This window comes from Impatiens glandulifera, chromosome 1, assembly GCF_907164915.1.
Source record: "Impatiens glandulifera chromosome 1, dImpGla2.1, whole genome shotgun sequence".
Lineage (NCBI taxonomy): Eukaryota > Viridiplantae > Streptophyta > Magnoliopsida > Ericales > Balsaminaceae > Impatiens > Impatiens glandulifera.
Genome location: NC_061862.1, coordinates 117,068,971 through 117,088,182, shown reverse-complemented (window position 1 = coordinate 117,088,182; position 19,212 = coordinate 117,068,971). Strand labels below are relative to the sequence as shown.

Genomic DNA, 19,212 nt, shown 5'->3' with positions numbered 1-19,212 from the left:
TTTTTTCTAGAAATATTTTATTACCTACTATAATGTGATATTGCCTTTTTATATCAACAAGTGAGTTGGTAATTAAGAAATGTTTTAAAAAACATATTTTAAAGCCTCTGTTGGAATTATACTAAATGAAATTCAGCCTTGCATTTGCAATTGAGAATTGAATTATTATTTGTTTAGATTTGTTGCAATTGAATTTGTACAATCATAAACAACACATCAATTTTCAAGACATTTGAAACCTAAAGTATACTTTCTTATTTCAGTTTTTTTTTTTTTTTTTTTTTTTTTTTTTTTTTTTTTGATACATTTGACACAAAATAATGTCAATAATACAATTGTAGAATTATCTTGTAAGGAAACAATTTCAATAATTGAATGTTATCAGTAGCAAACTAATGAGAATAATTGATTTGTTATTTGAAGATTTGTTGTTGATTGTGAAATCAATTATATTTTTATTTTATTTATAGATTTGATTTTTATTTGATTTATATTTTATTTTATTTTATATAATATTCACTATTTAAACACTATACTTCTTATGTAATAAAAAGCAAACACAAGCAATAAAAATTATTATTTTCCCTCTCTCGAAAATTTTACATTGTATCAGAGTTAAATTTTTTGTTCTTGAGCTATCAAATATAGTCTTCTGGTGCCTCCATCAATGGTTACTTTAGCCATTGATGGAGGGCTTTAATAATGCTCTATTAATTATAATAATTATTATTATTATTATTATTTTTCATTTCTTTTATATTTTATTGTTGTATTGGAGAGAATATTTTATTTATCAACATCCAGCGACACTCCTGCGATTCGAACGTCACTCGTTGTCATCAATATTCAGCGACACTTCGGCGATTCGAACGTCACTCGCTGTCATCAACATTCAGCGACACTCCGGCGATTCGAACGTCACTCGTTGTCATCAACATTCAGCGACACTCTGTCGATTCGAACGTCGCTCGCTGTCATCAACATTCAGCGACACTCCGGCGATTTGAACGTCACTCACTGTCATCAACATTCAACGACACTCCGGTGATTAGAACCGCCACTCGCTGACATCAACATCTCATCAAATCGTCAACACCCTCTTCAATCTCTGCCCAAGGCTCTATTGCACTCATCTACGTTACATCCCACAATCAGGTGGTTGACATACTCACGGAAGTATGTGGCAAGTTGGGGAGTCTCAACATCTACTATCCAACTTGTGGGGGAGTGTAGAATTATTTTTGAAGGAAACAATTTCAATAATAGAATGTTATCAGTAGCAAATCAATGAGATTAATTGATTTGCTACTTAATTAAAGATTTGTTGCTGATTGTTAAATCAATTATAATTGAATTGATTTTTATTTTATTTATATTTTATTTTATTAATATGTAATTTTCATTATTTAAACACTAGACTTCTTATCTAATCAAAAAGCAAATACAAGAAATAAAAATTATTATTTTCTCTTTTTAAGTACAAACTCAGCCTTAGAAGGATTCCAAAATAACACTCACATCGGGAAATTTGATCAAATGACCCTCAAAAGAGGGTCATTCTCATTTTTAACCTCAATATATTCAGTTTTGATTTTTAACCTTTGTTTTTAAAATTTTCCATTTTATTTTATTTTTATTTTTTTTCTTTCTTTCCCTCTTCACGGATGGTCTCCCTCACATTTCCCAAACCCAATCTCCTTCTTCTCTTCCCCTTTTCCTTTCCCCCGCGACCCCACCACTCCTCTTCTCCCAACTGCCAGCCACCGACCACCAACTGCCACCGCCTCTCATCTCCAACGCCGGCGACGACGAGACCAACCTACAACACCAGAGACCTAGCTGCATCGTCGTGTAGACCCGACCGACCAACATCAAAATGGGTATGTTCATTTCTTTCATTTCCATTTCATTCCCGTTTGAAATGTTGTGGTAAAATGGGTACGTTTGAAATGCTGTGTCAAAATGGGTACGTTTGAAATGTTGTGTCAAAATGGGTACGTTTGAAATGTTGTGTCAAAATGGGTATATTACTCACTACCCCGCTGTTGCGTCCCACGATCCACGATCCACGCCCCACACCCCACACCCCACGCACCAACCACGCCCCACTCCCCACCCCCAAGCTCCACCCCCCACGATCCACGCCCCACCCACGCCCAAGCACACGCTCCACACACCTCCACGCACCACCCACGCCCCACCCACGCCCCACGCCCAAGACCCCCACACCTCACGCCCCACGGACCCACGCACCATGTTGTTTAATGAATTTCCCATGTTTTATTTACTACACTAACATTTAGATTTGTATCAATTGCAGAACCCAATTTATTTGTTAACTGTTTTGTCCTATATGATGGAGAGTGGAGGAAAGATGATGACGGTGTTAGTTTTCTTGACTCAAGTTCATTAGTAGGTGTGCCTCTATCCCTAAACACTACATATGACGAATTAACTAACATTGTTTATCATGCTATTGGTGTGGACAAATTGAGATATGATTTAGTGTTGAAAGTGAAGTATAATTTGGCTTTTAAAAGAGCTCCTCCTGCTGCTATCTGATATGATGGAGATGTGATGTTCTATGTAAAAGAAATTTCGACTTCACCACACGAGCTTCGCACTCCTCTGTGTGTCTATTTAGTAGAGAAGTCACTACCTTCACACCTAACTGATGAAATCCAAAGAGAGGAGGTTCCTGAATTCCCTATATTTGAGCATAATGTCTTACAAAGTCAAAATGACATAAACCGTGCAGAAGATGAAGAACAACAAGTCCCATGTTTGCGTCCGAGTGAATTGGTTACTAGTACCCCTACTCTTTCACCCCGACCAACCATCATCACTTCCCCTATGAGAAAAACATCCAGCCATATTGAGTTTCTTGATTCATTTGAACCAATCCAGGTTGAAACACATGCTCAATTAACCCTTGAAAACGGATTGGAAGTGGGTACGTTTTTTGAGAACAAAAAAGAACTTTGGTTTGTGAAATGTGTGAATGAGGATTGCAAGTGGAGATTGCGTGCTGTGAAAGGAAAATTCCAACTGATGTTTGAGATTCGAAAATTAGTAAATGAACACTCATGCTCAATTTTGACAAGGCAAGAGAATGTGAGGTAAGAACCCTCATGGGTAATTGCGGAGTGCATCAAACGTAAGTACATAGACCATCACCATGACCACATGCCTAAGAAAATAATGGAAGACATGTAGAAAAATTATGGGTTTAAGCTGACCTATAATAAGGCTTGGAGGTCTAGGGAACAAGCCTTAATGGCAGTACGAGGAATAATGGAGGAATCCTATGGAAAATTTTCATCATACTTGTTCATGTTGGCGAAGAATAACTTAGGTACCATAACTGACATTCAGACGGATGAGCATGGCCATTTCAGGTATATGTTCATGTCCCTAGGCTGCTCAATCAGAGGTTTCAGGTATTGTCGTCCAATATTGTGCGTCGATGCCAGTTTTCTTAAACACAAGATTGGAGGTCAACAATTGGTTGCGATTGCATTGGATGCGAATGAACAACTATTTCCCGTTGCTTTTAGCGTCGTTGATTCGGAGAATAATAACTCTTGAACATATTTCATGCAACAATTAATAGTGGCAATTGGAGTAGTCCTGGATCTCGTCTTCGTATCTGATAGACACCCAAGTATTGTCAATGCATTCTCCGCTGTTTTTCCAAAAGCACATCACGTTGCATGCACATACCACATCAAAATGAATATTATGGCCAAATTTAAAACCGATAACTGCCACGATGAGTTTGATATGGCTTCACGCGCATACATAGTGTCACATTTCTATCACCATTTTGACAAGATCAAGACTAAGGACCCTCGGATTGCTGCCTATCTGGAACAGATAGGAGTGGAGAGATGGAGTCGTGCCTTTTTTTCCTAGTTTCGATACAATCAAATGACAAGCAATTACGCTAAGAGCTTTAATATTTAGTGTAGAAATGCTAGGAAATATTCCATATCAACATTGGCTAAGTATTTACAATTAATATTACAAGAATGGTTTCATAATAGAAGAGAAAAAGCTTCCAACCACACAACATTTATCTCCATGTTATGAAAAGTTCTTACGTGAACAAGCCGAGAAGACCAGATTCTACAACGTTAATCCGCTTAACAAATTCGAGTTTCATGTGAATGACGGTGAACATGATTTTCAAGTTGATTTCCAAGCTCGAACTTGTACTTATAGGGTATTTGATATATCTGGTCTTCCTTGTAAACATGCCCTTACTGCCACCCGCTTCCGGAAAACTATTCCATATGAGTACTGCTCAAGGTTAGAGAATGATTGCATTATTTAATTCTAAGATTGAATTTATATAACTTAAATATTATTTTTTTTAGGTTTTTCACAACTAAAGCGTGGTGCATAGAATATGTAGATACATGTTATCCAGTTTGCAATGAATGTTCTTGGGATATTCTAGAAAATATCAAGGAACGAGTTTGCCTAAACCCCCCGTCAAGGTTAAGAAGGGTCGGACAACAACAAAGCGTAGGCCATCACAAGGTCAACCTCTTAAGGAACAGAGACGGTGCAACTCATGTGGCAATCGAGGCCATAATAGGGAAACATGCAAAACAGTGATGCATGCACCATCTACTTCAAGACAACAAGTGTCACAACCTTCACAGCCGTCACAGTTAGCCCAAACTTCACCATCTTCATCTTTGCCACATTCTTTAGACAATATTTCTTTTGGTTAATTTGTAATTTTTGGTTATTGTATGTTTTGGCACAACCTTTGGGATTTTCATGAACAATGATGTTTTATATATATATGTAGGTATTGTCATGTATGTGCAGGTGTTAGTTTTATGTAGGTATATATGTAGGTGTTGTCATATGTGCAGGTGTTATATATGTAGGTGTTGTCGTGTATGTGCAGGTGTTGGCGTGGGCTTGGGCGTGGTGTGTGGGTGGGGGTGTGGGTGGTGCGTGGGGCATGAGTCGTGGTTCGTGGGGGTGGGCGTGAGTCGTGGGGTTGAGCGTGGGGCGTGAGTTATGGGGTGGTGCGTGGGCTGTGGAGCGTGGGGTGTGGGGGTTGAGCGTGGGGCGTGGGATTGGGCGTGGGGTTGAGCGTGGGGCGTGGGGTTGAGCGTGGGGCGTGGGAATGAGCATGGGGCGTGGGTGGTTCGTGGGGTTGGGTGTGGGTGGTGTGGGGGGCGTGGGGCGTGGGACGTGGGGTGGTGCGTGGGGCGTGGGACGTGGGGTGGTGCGTGGGGTTATGCATGGGGTTGTGCGTGGAGTTGTGCGTGGGTGTGCGTGGTTCGTGGGGTTGTGCGTGGGTCGTGGGGCACGATCGTGGGCTGGAGCTTGGGGCGCAAGGTTGGTGCGTTGTCTCGAGCGTGGGGCGTGGGTGGTGCGTGTGCTTGGTACATCTATTTATATACAATTTTAGTCATTTGAATCCAACAAAGACAAAAAATAATTAACTAATTTAATAATGAAACTTAAAGCCAACAAATTAACTAATTAACTATTTATATTCAATTTAGATTAGGGGTCTACAATTTGGTGGAATAACCTTATTGCCCATTTATTTCTCCAAAAATTCATTTCTTTTGTGACCACATTTGATATATCCAATCAGGTAGTAAGGTATTCCAAATGCATAATAGTAAAAACACCGCAGTCCCCACTTTTGATTGTCTTTGGGACTGTTGGGTGTGGTATTATAGAATATGACATCTTCTCCAATTTGAACTGTGAAAACTTGTCCTTATCGCCCTTGTGAACCCCTGATCAAGCATGTATGACATCATTTCACACATCGGTTTCATGAAGTCGTCATATTCATCTTTTGGGAAGAGTTTCTGTTCACAGTCATATACGTATATACACCAATCTTATAGATGAATCTGGCATAGGACCCAGTGCTTCTGCTTCAGGTTCAAAGGTACATATATCATATCAACAAGATTCCAAGGATTACTTCCTTCACCAATTACATATTCCATAAAATCGTCGAACTTGTAGCCAACAGGATTCGGGGCAAACATATCATAGCGATTCGCGATCTTCTAAGAGAATTTAGAGTCACCAATTGAGAAATTCTTTGGATATGTCTTAGAGAACTCCGCAACTCTTCGTTTCATTAGGTGACAGATTTCATCTATCTCCTGCAAAAAAAATTATTGATTAAGCAAGAGAAATCTGTGAATCTAGGGATAGGGGCGTGGGGCGTGAGCTTGGGCGTGGTGCGTGGGGTGGGGCGTGGAGATAGGGGAATGGATGGAGCGTGGGGCGTGAGCTTGGGCGTGGTGCGTGGGGGTGAGGCATGGGGATAGGGGCGTGGATGGAGCGTGGGGCGTGAGCTTGAGCGTGGTGCGTGGGGGTGGGGCGTGGATCGTGGGGGGGGGGCGTGGGGCGTGAGCTTGGGCGTGGAGCGTGAGGGTGGGGTGTGGGGCGTGAGCTTGGGCGTGGATCGTGGGGGTGGGGCGTGGATGGGGCGTGGATCGTGGTGGTGGGGTGTGGAGCGTGGGCTTAGGCGTGGGGCGTGGGGTTGTGTGTGGGTGGGGCGTGGATCGTGATCTTGGGTGTGGATAGTGGGGGTTGTGCGTGGATGGGGCGTGGATCGTTGGGGTGGGGCGTGGGGTGGGCGTGGGGACACTTTCAAAAACAATGAACAAAAATAAAGAACAAAAATACTTACCACATCGTGTAACCATTCTTGAGGCTTAAGCAATCTGTTGAATAAAGAACGATCTGCTTCGCAAACAGTCAAATCCTTGAGGTATTTATCATCACTGTTTAACCATTGCTTCAAAGTCTTCATCTTTTCCTTGTCAATTCGTAACATAGGATTAACCTTAATCAGATCATTTAGTTTAAACCCTTTCCCATCAGGGTCGGTGTAGTCCCCCAATTGTTTACTTCATCTTCTTTCTCCGAAAACTTTTACCAACACATTGTGATGGAGTCAATTCTTTCACATCATTCACCTCCTTCTCCTTATTCTTCTCCTTCTTCTTCTCCTCCTTAGTCTCCACAATCACCTCATTCACAATCAAAAATTCAGATTAATATACATTGTGGAACGTGGAGCGTGGGGCGTGGTGCGTGGTGCACAACTATACCATACTTTGTCATTCTCCTTAGTATCCTCCTCCTCCTCCTCCTTATTCTTCTCCTCCTCCACCTCCTCCACCTCCTCTTTCTTCTCCTTTGGAACGTGGGGCAAATCCTCGTCCTGCACAATCAAAAAATTAGATTAATATACATTGTGGAACGTAGGGCGTGGGGCGTGGTGCATAACTATACCATACCTTGTCATTCTCTTTAGTCTCCTCCTCCTCCTCCACCTCCTCTTTCTTCTCCTTTAGAACGTGGGGAAAATCCTTGTCCTACACAATAAAAAAATCAGATTAATATACATTGTGTAACGTGGGGTGTGGGGCGTGGTTCACAACTATACCATACCTTGTCATTCTCCTTAGTCTCCTCCTCCTCCTTATTCTTCTCTTCCTCCACCTCCTCTTTGTTCTCCTCCTCCACCACCTCCTTATTCTTCTCAGCCTCCACCTCTACCTCCTTCTCCACATCCACCTCCACCTCCTTCTCCTTATTCTTCTCCTCATCCACCTCCTTCAATTTGGGAGAGGATTGGGGCGTAGGGAGCGAATCCTCGTCTTGCACATCATCATCCTTCTCCTCATCAAAATTCAATTTGCGAGAGGCTTGTGACTTGAGGCGTGAATCATCGTCTTACACAATCAAAAATATAAGATTAATATACATTGTGTGTGGGGCGTGGGGCGTGGTGCGCAACTATACCTCGTCCTCCTCATCATTCTCCTCGTCCTCCTCGTCCTCCTCCTCATACTCCTCATACTCCTCTTCCTCGTCCTCGTCCTCCTCCTCTTCCTCTTCCTCGTCCTGTACAATCAAAAATAAAATGAGATTAATATACATTTTGAGGTATAAGTGTGGTGCGTGGGGGTGCGTGGAGGGTGAGTGGGGTAGTGCGTGGTCTTGGACGTGGGGCGTGGAGTGAGTGTGTGGGGTTGTGCATGGAGTTGTGCGTGGGGTGTGCGTGGGGTTGTGTGTGGGGTGTGCGTAGGGTTGTGCGTGGGGTGTGGTGTCGTGCGTGGGGCGTGGTGTCGTGCGTGGGGCGTGGTGTTGTGCGTGGGGCGTGTGTGGGGCGTGGGGTAGTGCGTGGGGCGTGGTGTTGTGCGTGGGGCATAATGTTGTGCGTGGGGCGTGGTGTTGTGCGTGGGGCTTAGGGTAGTGCGTGGGGTGTGCGTGGGGCTCAAGTGTGTGCGTGGGGGTGTGCAATTATACCTTTTTCGACTTCTCTTCTTGGACAAGTTCCTCTTCTTGGTCAACTCCCTCTTCTTGGCCAACTCATCAGCTTTCCTCTTCTTGGCCAACTCATCAGCCTTCCTCTTCTTGGCCAAGTTCGCCAGCCTCTCTCGCCTCTCATTCCTCTCATTCATCTTTCTCTTAATCTCATCAACATCATCCTGCTTACTCTTCTTCATCTCCTCGTCATTATTCCTCTTAGAGTTCATCACCTCATCATTCTTCCTCTTCGTCCTATTCTCATTATCAACATCATCATTCTTCCTCTTTGTCGTCCTCCTCTTAGTATCAAGTGCAACATCATTATTCTTCGTCTTCGTCCTCGTCCTCGTCTTCGTCCTCTTCTCAGTATCAAGTGCAGCAGTGTCTGCCTCTTCTTTTTCTTCTCCTCCACTATTCTTTTGTTCCTTTATTTCCCCCAATAATGTGATTATAAGTTGTTGATTCTCCTTGATGAGCTTGATTTCACTTTTAATCTCATTCACATCCTTTTTAATCTCATTCACATCATTTGTCAGCTCATCAATTTTGGCATCAGTATGGGCTTGAGACACTCGATTGGGTGCACAGGATGTAGAATTGTCTTCATCAGTTGGAAGAGGAGTCGTCGTAGAAGGGATTTCATGAGAGTTGTCTTGGCTAGTTTCATCGTTAACTTCAGGGACCTAGGGACTAATATGTCTCCTCTTCTTAACCGGCGGTTTGGGAGTCCTTTCATGTTTTTCATCTTCTTCACAAACTTCAATCTTTCTCTTCCTCCCATCAAATTCAAATAATTCATCATAAATGTTGTCTGTCATATCTTCAAAGTCGTCCCCAGAGTACATTCGCTTCTCCTCCTCAGACTCATGAATTTTTCTTCGAACATTGCACTTCTGGATGGCTGTGGATACTTCAGGTCCGATATAACTCCTAAAAGATTTATAGAACACTATCCTTGGGCTTGTAGGATCATCTTCCAGTGTCCTTTCAGCAAATTTGGGGACGAATGTATTGATAAGCTCATAGGTCCACACTTGGAATGCTAGTGCGAACCCATGTAAAGTATAAGCGACATCACAAATGCTTTTCTTTTCCCAGGTTTTCTTTTTGGCGAGATATAACTCACGAAGGTGTTTCATATCTTTGTCAATACCCTACAGGGTTGCTCTGAATGACACCTTTCCCCATGGAAATTGGAGGAACATCTCCATGTCTTCCACCATGTGAAAGATTCTGAAACTTATCTTCCTCCTATTATCAGATAAGAACAGATACTGGTAAATGAGAAATATGAGCCCCATCTTCCATGAATCCTCCTTATTAGAGTATCCGACGAAAATGTCTTCAAGATCTTTCAGTCTAACATCATTTTTACCCTTAAAATATTTGAGGACAAGGGGTGGACATTCTTCAACCTCCTCCACCAAAGGAAATCTTCCAAAGCTGAGTCCTGTCACCAATGCACAATCCTTCATGCCCCAGCATCCTTACCATTGACCAATACCCTTATCTCCTTCGAATTTAAGTATGGTTCCTGAAAAATATAATGTCGGGGCTTTGAATATATACTAGAATTAGGTCTGTAAAGCCCTATCCAAAAGATCGTGGTGAGTAAACATCTCCTTTATCTTTGCCAAGCTAGGGCCGATGGATTTCCATGAAACACGGCCATTAAAATCATTAATAATGGTTTCGTTTGGTGCCATCTGCAAAAACAGTCAGTAAAATCATATAAAGAATGTTTGGTGGATCAAAAACAGTAAAATCATATTAATAATTAAAACCACGCACCACCCCCACGCCCCACGCCCAAGCCCACGCCCCACGCACAAGCCCACTCCCAAGACCACGCTAACGCACAAGCCCACGCCCAAGACCACGCTCCGCGCACTACCCCACGCCCAGCCCACGCCCCAGCCTACGCCTAAGCCCATGCCCTAGGCTACGCCTAAGCTCACGCCCAAGACCACGCTCCACGCACTACCCCATGCCCCACGCCCTAGCCCACGTCCAAGCCCACGCTCCACGCACTACTCCACGCCCCAGCCCACGCTCCACGCACTACCCCACTCCCCACGCCCCAGCCCACGTCCCACACTCAACCCCCACGATCCACGCCCAATCCCACACACTACCCCACACACTCACTCCTCGCCCCACGCCCAAGCCCACGCACTACCCCACGCCCCACGCTCAACCCCCACGATCCTCGCCCCATTCACGCCCAAGCCCATGCAATTCAATTGCCCCACGTGAAAATGTTCACAAACCAACCATTTAGATTATTCTAAAATAGTAAAACTAACCCTGGAACTAACTAAGCATTTCAAACTTAACTAAACCTAAACTAAAACCCTAAAACCCTAAAACCTTCATACTCATTAAAATCATCAGTAATCTAAGCATTTGGGAGTAGTCGAACTAACTAAGCATTTCCGAAATAAAGAAATCGCTAAACTAAACTTCAGTAATCTAGGTTTCTGCAAGGAGGCTTGTTCAGCATGTAATCTAGGCACATTGCATTCAGGTTTGTTACGAGAAACTGAATGATTAGAACGAGAAAGGAGAACTAACCTCAGTTTCTGAATGATTAGAACGAGAAAGGAAGAACGTCCGGCTGGGGTTTGGCGATCGTCCGACTGGGCTTGGCGATCGTCCGACAGGGAGAAATGGAGCAAACGGTCGCGGGGGGAAGCAAACGATCGCGGGGGAAGAGATGAGAAAGAAAAGGAAAACGGGAAGAAAAAAATGGGAGGAAAGGAGAAGGAAAAGGAAGAGATAAAATAAAAAAAGGAAAAAGGTTAGTAAAGGTAAAAATAGAAAAATTAAAAAAAAAATATTAAAAATAAAAATGGAAATTTGTAAGATTAAAAAAGAAAATGACCCTCTTTTGAAAGACATTTGATCAAAGTTCCCCTCACATCAAATCAAATTTACAGTGATTCAAACCAAAATATCTCTTGATTTCTCTCCACTATTTGGCAATATTACAATGATTTTATTACAAGAATTCTTAATAATTTATTCCCATCTATTATTTTTCCAGTCAAAAATATATTTGATAGCTCTCTTGTGTTGAATGCTGCAATGACTTGCTCTTTGGATTGAGTTTTTTCAATAACTCATAAACTTGTTCAAATAACCTTGTTTAGCAAAAAAAAAATTATTTCAAAATTCACCATTTTTGTCCATTTTGCCCATTCTTTTTAGTTTTCTTAATAAAAACATCTTGATTTAAATAGACGAGGTTATGGTGGTGGAGGATGAGATCATATTTTTAAAAGAATAAACATTACTAAAAAAAAAAGGTTTTTTCAATTGATATATGTCATACTGAAATACAAATTTGAATTTTCTAAATTTTCAAAAATATGATTGTGGACTTTCAACTTTCAAAAAGAAAGAAATGTAAAATAATTGTGACCCAAAGCGTGTAGGCATTGTGAAAAGATTATTCCTATTTTTAAAAGTCAGCTATCACCAAACTTTCAAGCGCAAAATGAACATATGGGTCATATATATTCTTTTTATGTGTTCAAGTTGATCCATTACCTATTGTAAATTTTCATTTCATCATCGAAAGCTTAGACACATATAATCAATTTTTCGAGACTCTTATAAAATATGAAGATTTGTTTTACTCTTTCATTTGTTTGTATTCAAGGAAGATGCTCGATCTTGTAGTCACAATTTCAATATATTGAGTAATACAAATTTAATTTAGTATTCTAAGATAAAATGAAACATTCCTAAATTGATTCCGAGCATGTAAATTAAAAATCTCAAGTTAAACATAATAAACAAACACATGTAAGCTTTTGAATTTAAAAATGAATAGAAAAATACAAAACACTCCTTAATTAATTTATGCAAGTATGCCACCACTTCACTAGTAAAAATACAACATGTTACATATACATTCGTATTTTTAGAAGAACAAATCAAAAAAATAGTATGTTTTGTTCCTCCTTTTGGAATGTAACAAAAGATAGGATATTAAAAAACCAATTCCATTATATAACTGATCATTCTCTCAATTCCTAACAATATTGGGATCTTCCACTTCATCATTGACTATAAACTGCATCCATGAGTCGTCCTTGTCTTCTAAGTCTTGCGGTTGGTCGACTATTTCGATGAAGTTGTAGTTGTTGTAATTTGAAGACGATGCTAAGAGGGATGTAGTGTGCGTTATTGGGAGGTAAGTGTTGGAATCATATAATATAGAGGATGACATCACCTCGATGTCGTTGATCGTGTCATTTTGTTGAGTGTTGCCTTGAGATGGTGAAGACGTGGTTTCGATGGACGTGGGCTCGTTGTTTGTGATGGTGTTCTTCTTGAAGACTCGACATAATGCATATGAATCCTGTAGCCCGAAGATAATATAAATATATATGCATCACTCAATGTCGTTTTTAACCAAAAATGTCCTTATATATTTAAATTTTAGTTTGACAGTACTTCAAATGAAATTATAAAGACAATTGCATATAAAATTCCAAAATATTTTTTCTTTTGAGTATTTTTATTCGATGATTTTGATCTATATTTGTATTTGATTAACTCTTAAAACCAAATAACACAACATATATTAATAATTTTGTTTGGGTGTTTTAAAGCCAAGGTAACTTAGGATTAAAAAATTTATAGCTTTTCAAAAGATAACATATTTAATTTAAATACTTTTTGATAGGATAACAATCCATTAAAGTTATAGGTGAAGCTCAAGTATGCCATTACATTTTTAATCTTAAATAATTAAATTGTAGGAATTTTAAATAACCCCTCTCATTAAATACTTTTTAATGTCATAAACAAATACTTTTATAATAGTCTCCAAAAATAATTTTAAAACAATTTAACATGCCATAAGATAAGTTGGAATAAACAAATATTCATGTCACATTTGATTTTTAGAAAAACATTTGAGTAATAATAAAATTAGTTGAGAAATAGGATGAAGTGCATGTGAAATGAAATGAAATGTCAAAATGACTTATAGCAAAAAGTCTAGAAACAATAGTAAAAAAAGCAAAATTAGATGTAAAAAAAATATTAGCATATAAGGGGCACTTTAGATTATTCAAATAATCAAAAAAAAACTATTATTTAATATGGGACGGATTTGGAGGGTTATACTAGCACACTTCATTTTATATATATAAATTCTTTAAATACTATTCTTTTTTAATCTCTAACAAACAAATCTATTTAAATAGCCCTATTCCAATCAAACTCTAAAATAGTCAATTAAGTCAAAATATCTTATAATCCAAAATATATTAGCTAGAAGCATTAGGCAAACTCATTCAAATATCAACCATTGAAATGCGAGCAAGCATTATTTGGGTAATATCTTAATACAAAATAGAGGGGAAAAAAACTTAAACTCCTACAATCCCCTAAGATCTCGTTTGATGTTAGGTTTTCTTAGAATTTGAATAAGTTTTGTCTAAAAAAAATTTATTTGATAAAAAGTGGGTTGTTTGAAAATTTGTTTGAGATAAATTATTAAAATATTTTTTTTTATATTTAAAATTTAAATTGAATAAATAAAGTAAGAGTATTTTGATATTTTAATTGATAATTTTCTAGTTATAATGATAAATGATATTGTTGTGATGAAGATTTTTTAAAAAAAAAACCCTTATAAAAGCACTGAAAAAAAATCAAGATCAAACTGATTTCAGAGTGGTTTGGTTGGAGACATTTCACATTTTTTAAACTTGATATTTATATTGTTTAAAACACACTTTATCATTTAATAAATAAAATTTTAAAAATATATTTATCAGTCTCAAAAAGTTCAATGCATCAATTTCAGGATGTCTAAAGTGTGGTCCAGTAATCATGATAGTCAATAACGGTGGCTGCCTTCTAGAATCAATAACTTGTGTGGAGGTGGGATTTAATTTTAAATAACATCACTTTATTAATTAAATTAACATATTATCTTGATTTGATTCTTAATAAAATTAAATAAATAATTATTTTAATAATCTAACTCAAATAATCTATATTTTTTATTAAACAATATTTTTTTTTAATTTAAATTATAGATGAACCAAGCTCAAGGAGATCATATTCATGATCTATGTAAATGTTTATTTGCAAATTTTAAGATTATTTAGAAACTTTAGTTTTGTAATGATTTTGATATTTAGAGTATGTTTTAAGAGTTTGTTTGATTATTTAAATAAAATAGTTTATTATACTAATTCATTAATTAAGTATTTTTACTATTTTTTATAAAAATTAAAAGAAATGATTATTTAATTTTAATATTTTTCTTCTTCGAGTAATTTTAAATTCATCTCATTATTTAAAATAACCTAATATTAAACCTCTTGTGCTCGCATGCAATTAGAATTTTGAGTTACGAAGGGTATTGTTTTAAATTAAAAGAATAAAAACATATTTCTATACCAAAAGCTTAAAATTATTATTTATTTATTTTTATCTTGGTTACTTAAAAACAAATATGGGTTATAATTGTTTTTAATGAAAATGAATTATTTAAATTAAATTATTAAAAAAAGAAATGTTTAGATTAAAATTTTATTAAAAATATAAAATAAAATAAGTTTAATAGTTTTATTAATGAATTAAATGATTTAATTGGTGAAATATATAATATGATAGAAAAATGATTTAAAACATTTGAGTTTAAGTATTTTTAGTTTCATTTACTATTTTAACTTGTTTAAGTTTAGTATTTAAGATCTATTCTCATAAAATATTAATCAAATTCATAAATCTAAAAAAAAATAGAAGAAGGCATGTCTCTTTTTCAAACAAATCATTTAATTAATAACTTGAATTTAAACTATTCTCATCTAAAATTAATAGTTAGTTTCTTTTTTCATAATTTATTATTAATTGAGGTTATTAATACTAAAATTAATGCATACATAAAATTTCTAACTCACTATCAAGACATTTTAATCCAATAAAACATTGTTTAACAATTTCTAAAATCATATATCCAAGCAAATAAAAATTTCATGTAAGATGAGAAGAGTAATATTAATAAATATAATTTGAAAATCTTTCCAAACACACATAATGTTAGTGTAAAATTATTTCATCAACTAAATCATAAAATATATCAAATTATCTTTATTTTAAAAATATATAAATATTAAATAATATTTTAATAATTAACTTAAATAACTTTTTTTTTATTAAATACAATTTTGATTTTATAATTTGTTTTTTTCCCAAATAACTTCATATCAAAAACATCTATCATGTTGGGAATGTATAGTGACACATTGGTGTACATTTGATTGGAATATTTTATTTGGTGATTTATTTTGGTTTAATTTGTTTGATATGTAATGAAATTTTTATCCAAATATTAAAATGAATAAAAATAAATAAATATATGATATTATCAATATATATATTTTTTTTTATTCAAGTTAAATATATTTTTTATTTAATAATATAAAATTTTAAACTAAATATAATATATAAAACATAATTTTATTATAAAATTTATTATTTTAAAAATACAATATAAACAATGACATGAGATTTTAAGAAATCTGATAGGCGGGGCAGGAAGGAAATTCATATAATATAAAGACACAAATGATAAATTGATTCTTCAATGAGTTACTCTACTGTCATTTGTAGTACGTAATTGCTTATTAATTTAATTAATCGAACTTTTTTTTAATTATTAGTTTTGTAATTATTTTTTTTCTTTAAACAACCTTCATATTGTTTATATTCTAAATGTTTTAATTTTTTTTTATTAAAAGTAATTTATAATATATATTTATTTAACATTTAAAATATTCCTTAAAGGGAAGTTATACCACTAAGATTGTCTTCACTTAAAGCTATCAACATAAACCAATTGAATCCATAATAAATAATACCTTCACTCTTATATATAATAGTGAAAAAATATAAAGATAAATATAAGTAGTATTATAAATAGCATGTTCAATTACCCTAGACACCAAAACAAAAATGTTATGTTCTTCTCTTTGAGTGATTAAAATTGAGATCTTTAGTGAATATATGTGTGCAACCAATTCATAGCTTATATGACTAGGGGTACTTGTTTAAAAAAAAATATTTGATAAAAAAAAAGTTATTTAAATTTTAATAGGTTAAATTATTATAATATTTTTTATTTAAAATTAATAAAAATAAATTAAAAATATTTATAAAAATAAATTAAATAATTAAATAATTAAAAAATATATATAATAATTGAATTTTGAATAAAACTATTAAATAAAATAAGATCAAAAGAGCTCTAGAATAAATAAAGTGAAAAAGCAAGAATGTACCCGACATAGTAATATCAAGCATATCAAGTACAGAGAGATTGGATTTTGCTTTTCTAGCATGACCCTTTAATTTAAGTCATGATCATCCAACATTAAGTTTTAAATAATTATTTGTAAAAATAATCATATATTATTTTAAACATAATAACAACTCACAAAGTCCGGTTGATTACACTTTTGTCTCATTACAAAAATAGCTCAAATTGGACCCCACATAACTTTGTCTCATAATACATTTTGTGGTCAAGTAAAGAATATTTATCATGATAAAATAATTTGTTTATCTGTCATCACTTTTATTTTATTTAGTTATTTTATTCAAGCTGTAATTTAAATAATTTTTTATTACATTATATATTACTAAAAAAATTAATTTATTTTAAAAAATGTTTTAATCTTAATAATAATTAAAAAAATCAAAATTTCATGCAGTTAGATTTTGTGTTTCTATTTGTTTTTTATTATAAATAAACAGGATAAACTTTAATCCGATAATAACATAAAATTATAGATAAAAATGAAATTGAAAAATCTAATTCATATTTGATTTTAATTATTGTTTATTAAATTAATTGAAATAAAATTGATCAAACAAACCACTTTAGATTGTTTGTAAAAATAATAATTTGTATATGTAATCTTTTATATTTTTATACACATTTATTTTATGTCAAATTTTAAAGTATTTATTAAAAAAGTATTTAATTTTAGTTATGTTTATCCATATAATATTTACATATTCATAAACAATGTAGGATGAAGATACCCACTAAATAAACTAAATAACAAATAAGTTATTAGTTAATGACAAATGGAATAGAGATTATATATTATTTTTACTCCAAAGAAGGATTATAATAAATCAATTGGACATTAAGTTATATGACCCGAACCTACAAAACCTACAATATAAATTAATATAGTGTGAATTGAGATACACACTAGAATGAATAGTAATATTTTGTGTCTTGTTATTGCAAGAAAAAAGGAAAAAAAGTGCTAAATAGATTGGTGCCTTTCTTGATCAGTATTTTGGCATGTGATCAAGTAAAAATTTGAAGTCTCATTATGGCTTTAGTTTCTCTCTTTAGCTTTATGTGACTTTCATTTAAGTTGGCTTATTTTATGACCTTTAGGAAAAGGAATTACAATTGGAGCCAAGCCAAGCCAAGCCAAGCCAAGCCGAGCCCTAGCACATTGATTATAAGTTTCTTCAGCCTCATTTTTACTTACCACTCTTTCAAAAAGTCTATTTATCTATATAACTTTTCTACCCAAGAAATTCATTTAAAAAAAAAAACTTGTAATAATTAGATAAGGGTAATACAAACCTGAATTCCCGAGGCATCTTGATCGCATTCTTTGTCGTCGAGGCGATATTCATGCATTACCCAATCCGTTCTTATTCCCTGTGGAGCTCGACCTCTATAATACACGAGGGTCTTCTTCATTCCGATTGCACGACATTGATTCTGACTCTGAATTTGGCACATCACCCTTCTATCTTTTCCAGTAGACTTCCAATAGCCCGCCCGGGTTGCCCTATTCGTTCTGAATCCGTTTGGATACTTGCGATCTCTTGGCCCGAAGAAATACCACTCTGGATCTTTGCTCGGCAAGAACGACTTGTCTACTCGATAACAAAAAAGGCAAATAAATATTAATTTTATTAAATTATTCTTTTGTTTAATTTTGATTTATACTAGTGTTGCATATAATTTAATATACAAGTATACTAGTTAAGAATTATACTTATCATCATAACACTGCATAACTTCTACATGTGTGATAACATATATGTATTGATCAATCACATCAATATCATCAAAAGTTTTGTTAGTACAAATGCAGTTTGTTTTGGGTTTTCAAAAGATAATATCAATTTCATTAATCCATATATAGTCGACATGATGATTGACATAAAACTACATTGTGAAATCATAAAAAAAGAAATTATGAAGTGATTTATCATAAGTTAGTTATCCACCTACAGTAAAAACAAATAAATTACATCTAAAGACAAAAATAGAAATTCTCAATTTTGAAGATATTAGAATTCATTAAACTTCAAGCCATGCCATTGCACTAAATACTTCATTTCTATTTTGTTTTTACAAAAATTACTATACATTTAAACTTTTAATACATTTTTACCAAATAACAATAGAAAACTCAAAAACGAATCAAATTATTTTCAAATAATCACATAGTTTCAAATAATCAGTTTAGACAAAAAAAAAAAAAACAAGGAGAGAAAGAGAGAGAGAGAGGAATACCTGCTAAATCCCAGGGTTCACATTTGTAGAGATCAACCTCAGGGATGATGTCGAGTTCAATCTCTTGCCCATGAATTTTGCGTTTGAGATAGTAGCTGACGAGCTCTTCGTCTGTCGGATGAAACCTGAAACCTGGAGGCAATCCGACAGGCGCCATTCTTATTGATCTTGATCTTGATCTCAAAGTAGTTCGATCCAGTTTCTTTAGTTAAATTTAAACGATGCACCAGAACCAGTTCTTCTTCTAGTCAGCATTGGAATGGTGAGTGTCTTCCTTAGGTAGCATGCATTTTAATTTAATG

General features: G+C 35.2%; 2 protein-coding genes across 2 annotated transcripts; both read right to left on the bottom strand.

Annotated features, from left to right (window-relative positions):
- Positions 1-5,885: 5,885 nt before the first annotated feature.
- On the bottom strand, positions 5,886-9,461 carry LOC124941307 (glutamic acid-rich protein-like). Its single transcript, XM_047481612.1, has 9 exons — positions 9,166-9,461; positions 8,232-8,979; positions 7,813-7,914; positions 7,459-7,722; positions 7,305-7,382; positions 7,187-7,228; positions 6,945-7,034; positions 6,692-6,847; positions 5,886-6,059 (listed from the first exon to the last, which is right to left on the bottom strand). The coding sequence occupies exons 1-9, from the start codon at positions 9,459-9,461 to the stop codon at positions 5,886-5,888; spliced, it is 1,950 nt and encodes a 649-aa protein (XP_047337568.1).
- An 8,482-nt stretch (positions 9,462-17,943) lies between these two features.
- On the bottom strand, positions 17,944-19,171 carry LOC124937492 (NAC domain-containing protein 86). Its single transcript, XM_047477794.1, has 2 exons — positions 18,911-19,171; positions 17,944-18,264 (listed from the first exon to the last, which is right to left on the bottom strand). The coding sequence occupies exons 1-2, from the start codon at positions 19,065-19,067 to the stop codon at positions 17,945-17,947; spliced, it is 477 nt and encodes a 158-aa protein (XP_047333750.1). The 5' UTR covers positions 19,068-19,171; the 3' UTR covers position 17,944.
- Between the last annotated feature and the right edge of the window lie 41 nt (positions 19,172-19,212).

Coding starts and splice junctions, on each gene's coding strand:
- LOC124937492 (XM_047477794.1), bottom strand. CDS start 19,067: ATGGCGCCTGTCGGATTGCCTCCAGGTTTCAGGTTTCATCCGACAGAC. Junction 18,265..18,910: donor TGAACCCTGGGATTTAGCAG/GTATTCCTCTCT, acceptor GTTATCGAGTAG/ACAAGTCGTTCTTGCCGAGC.
- LOC124941307 (XM_047481612.1), bottom strand. CDS start 9,461: ATGAAACACCTTCGTGAGTTATATCTCGCCAAAAAGAAAACCTGGGAA. Junction 7,723..7,812: donor AGAATGATGAGGAGGACGAG/GTATAGTTGCGC, acceptor TCACGCCTCAAG/TCACAAGCCTCTCGCAAATT. Junction 7,229..7,304: donor AGACTAAAGAGAATGACAAG/GTATGGTATAGT, acceptor TTGATTGTGCAG/GACGAGGATTTGCCCCACGT.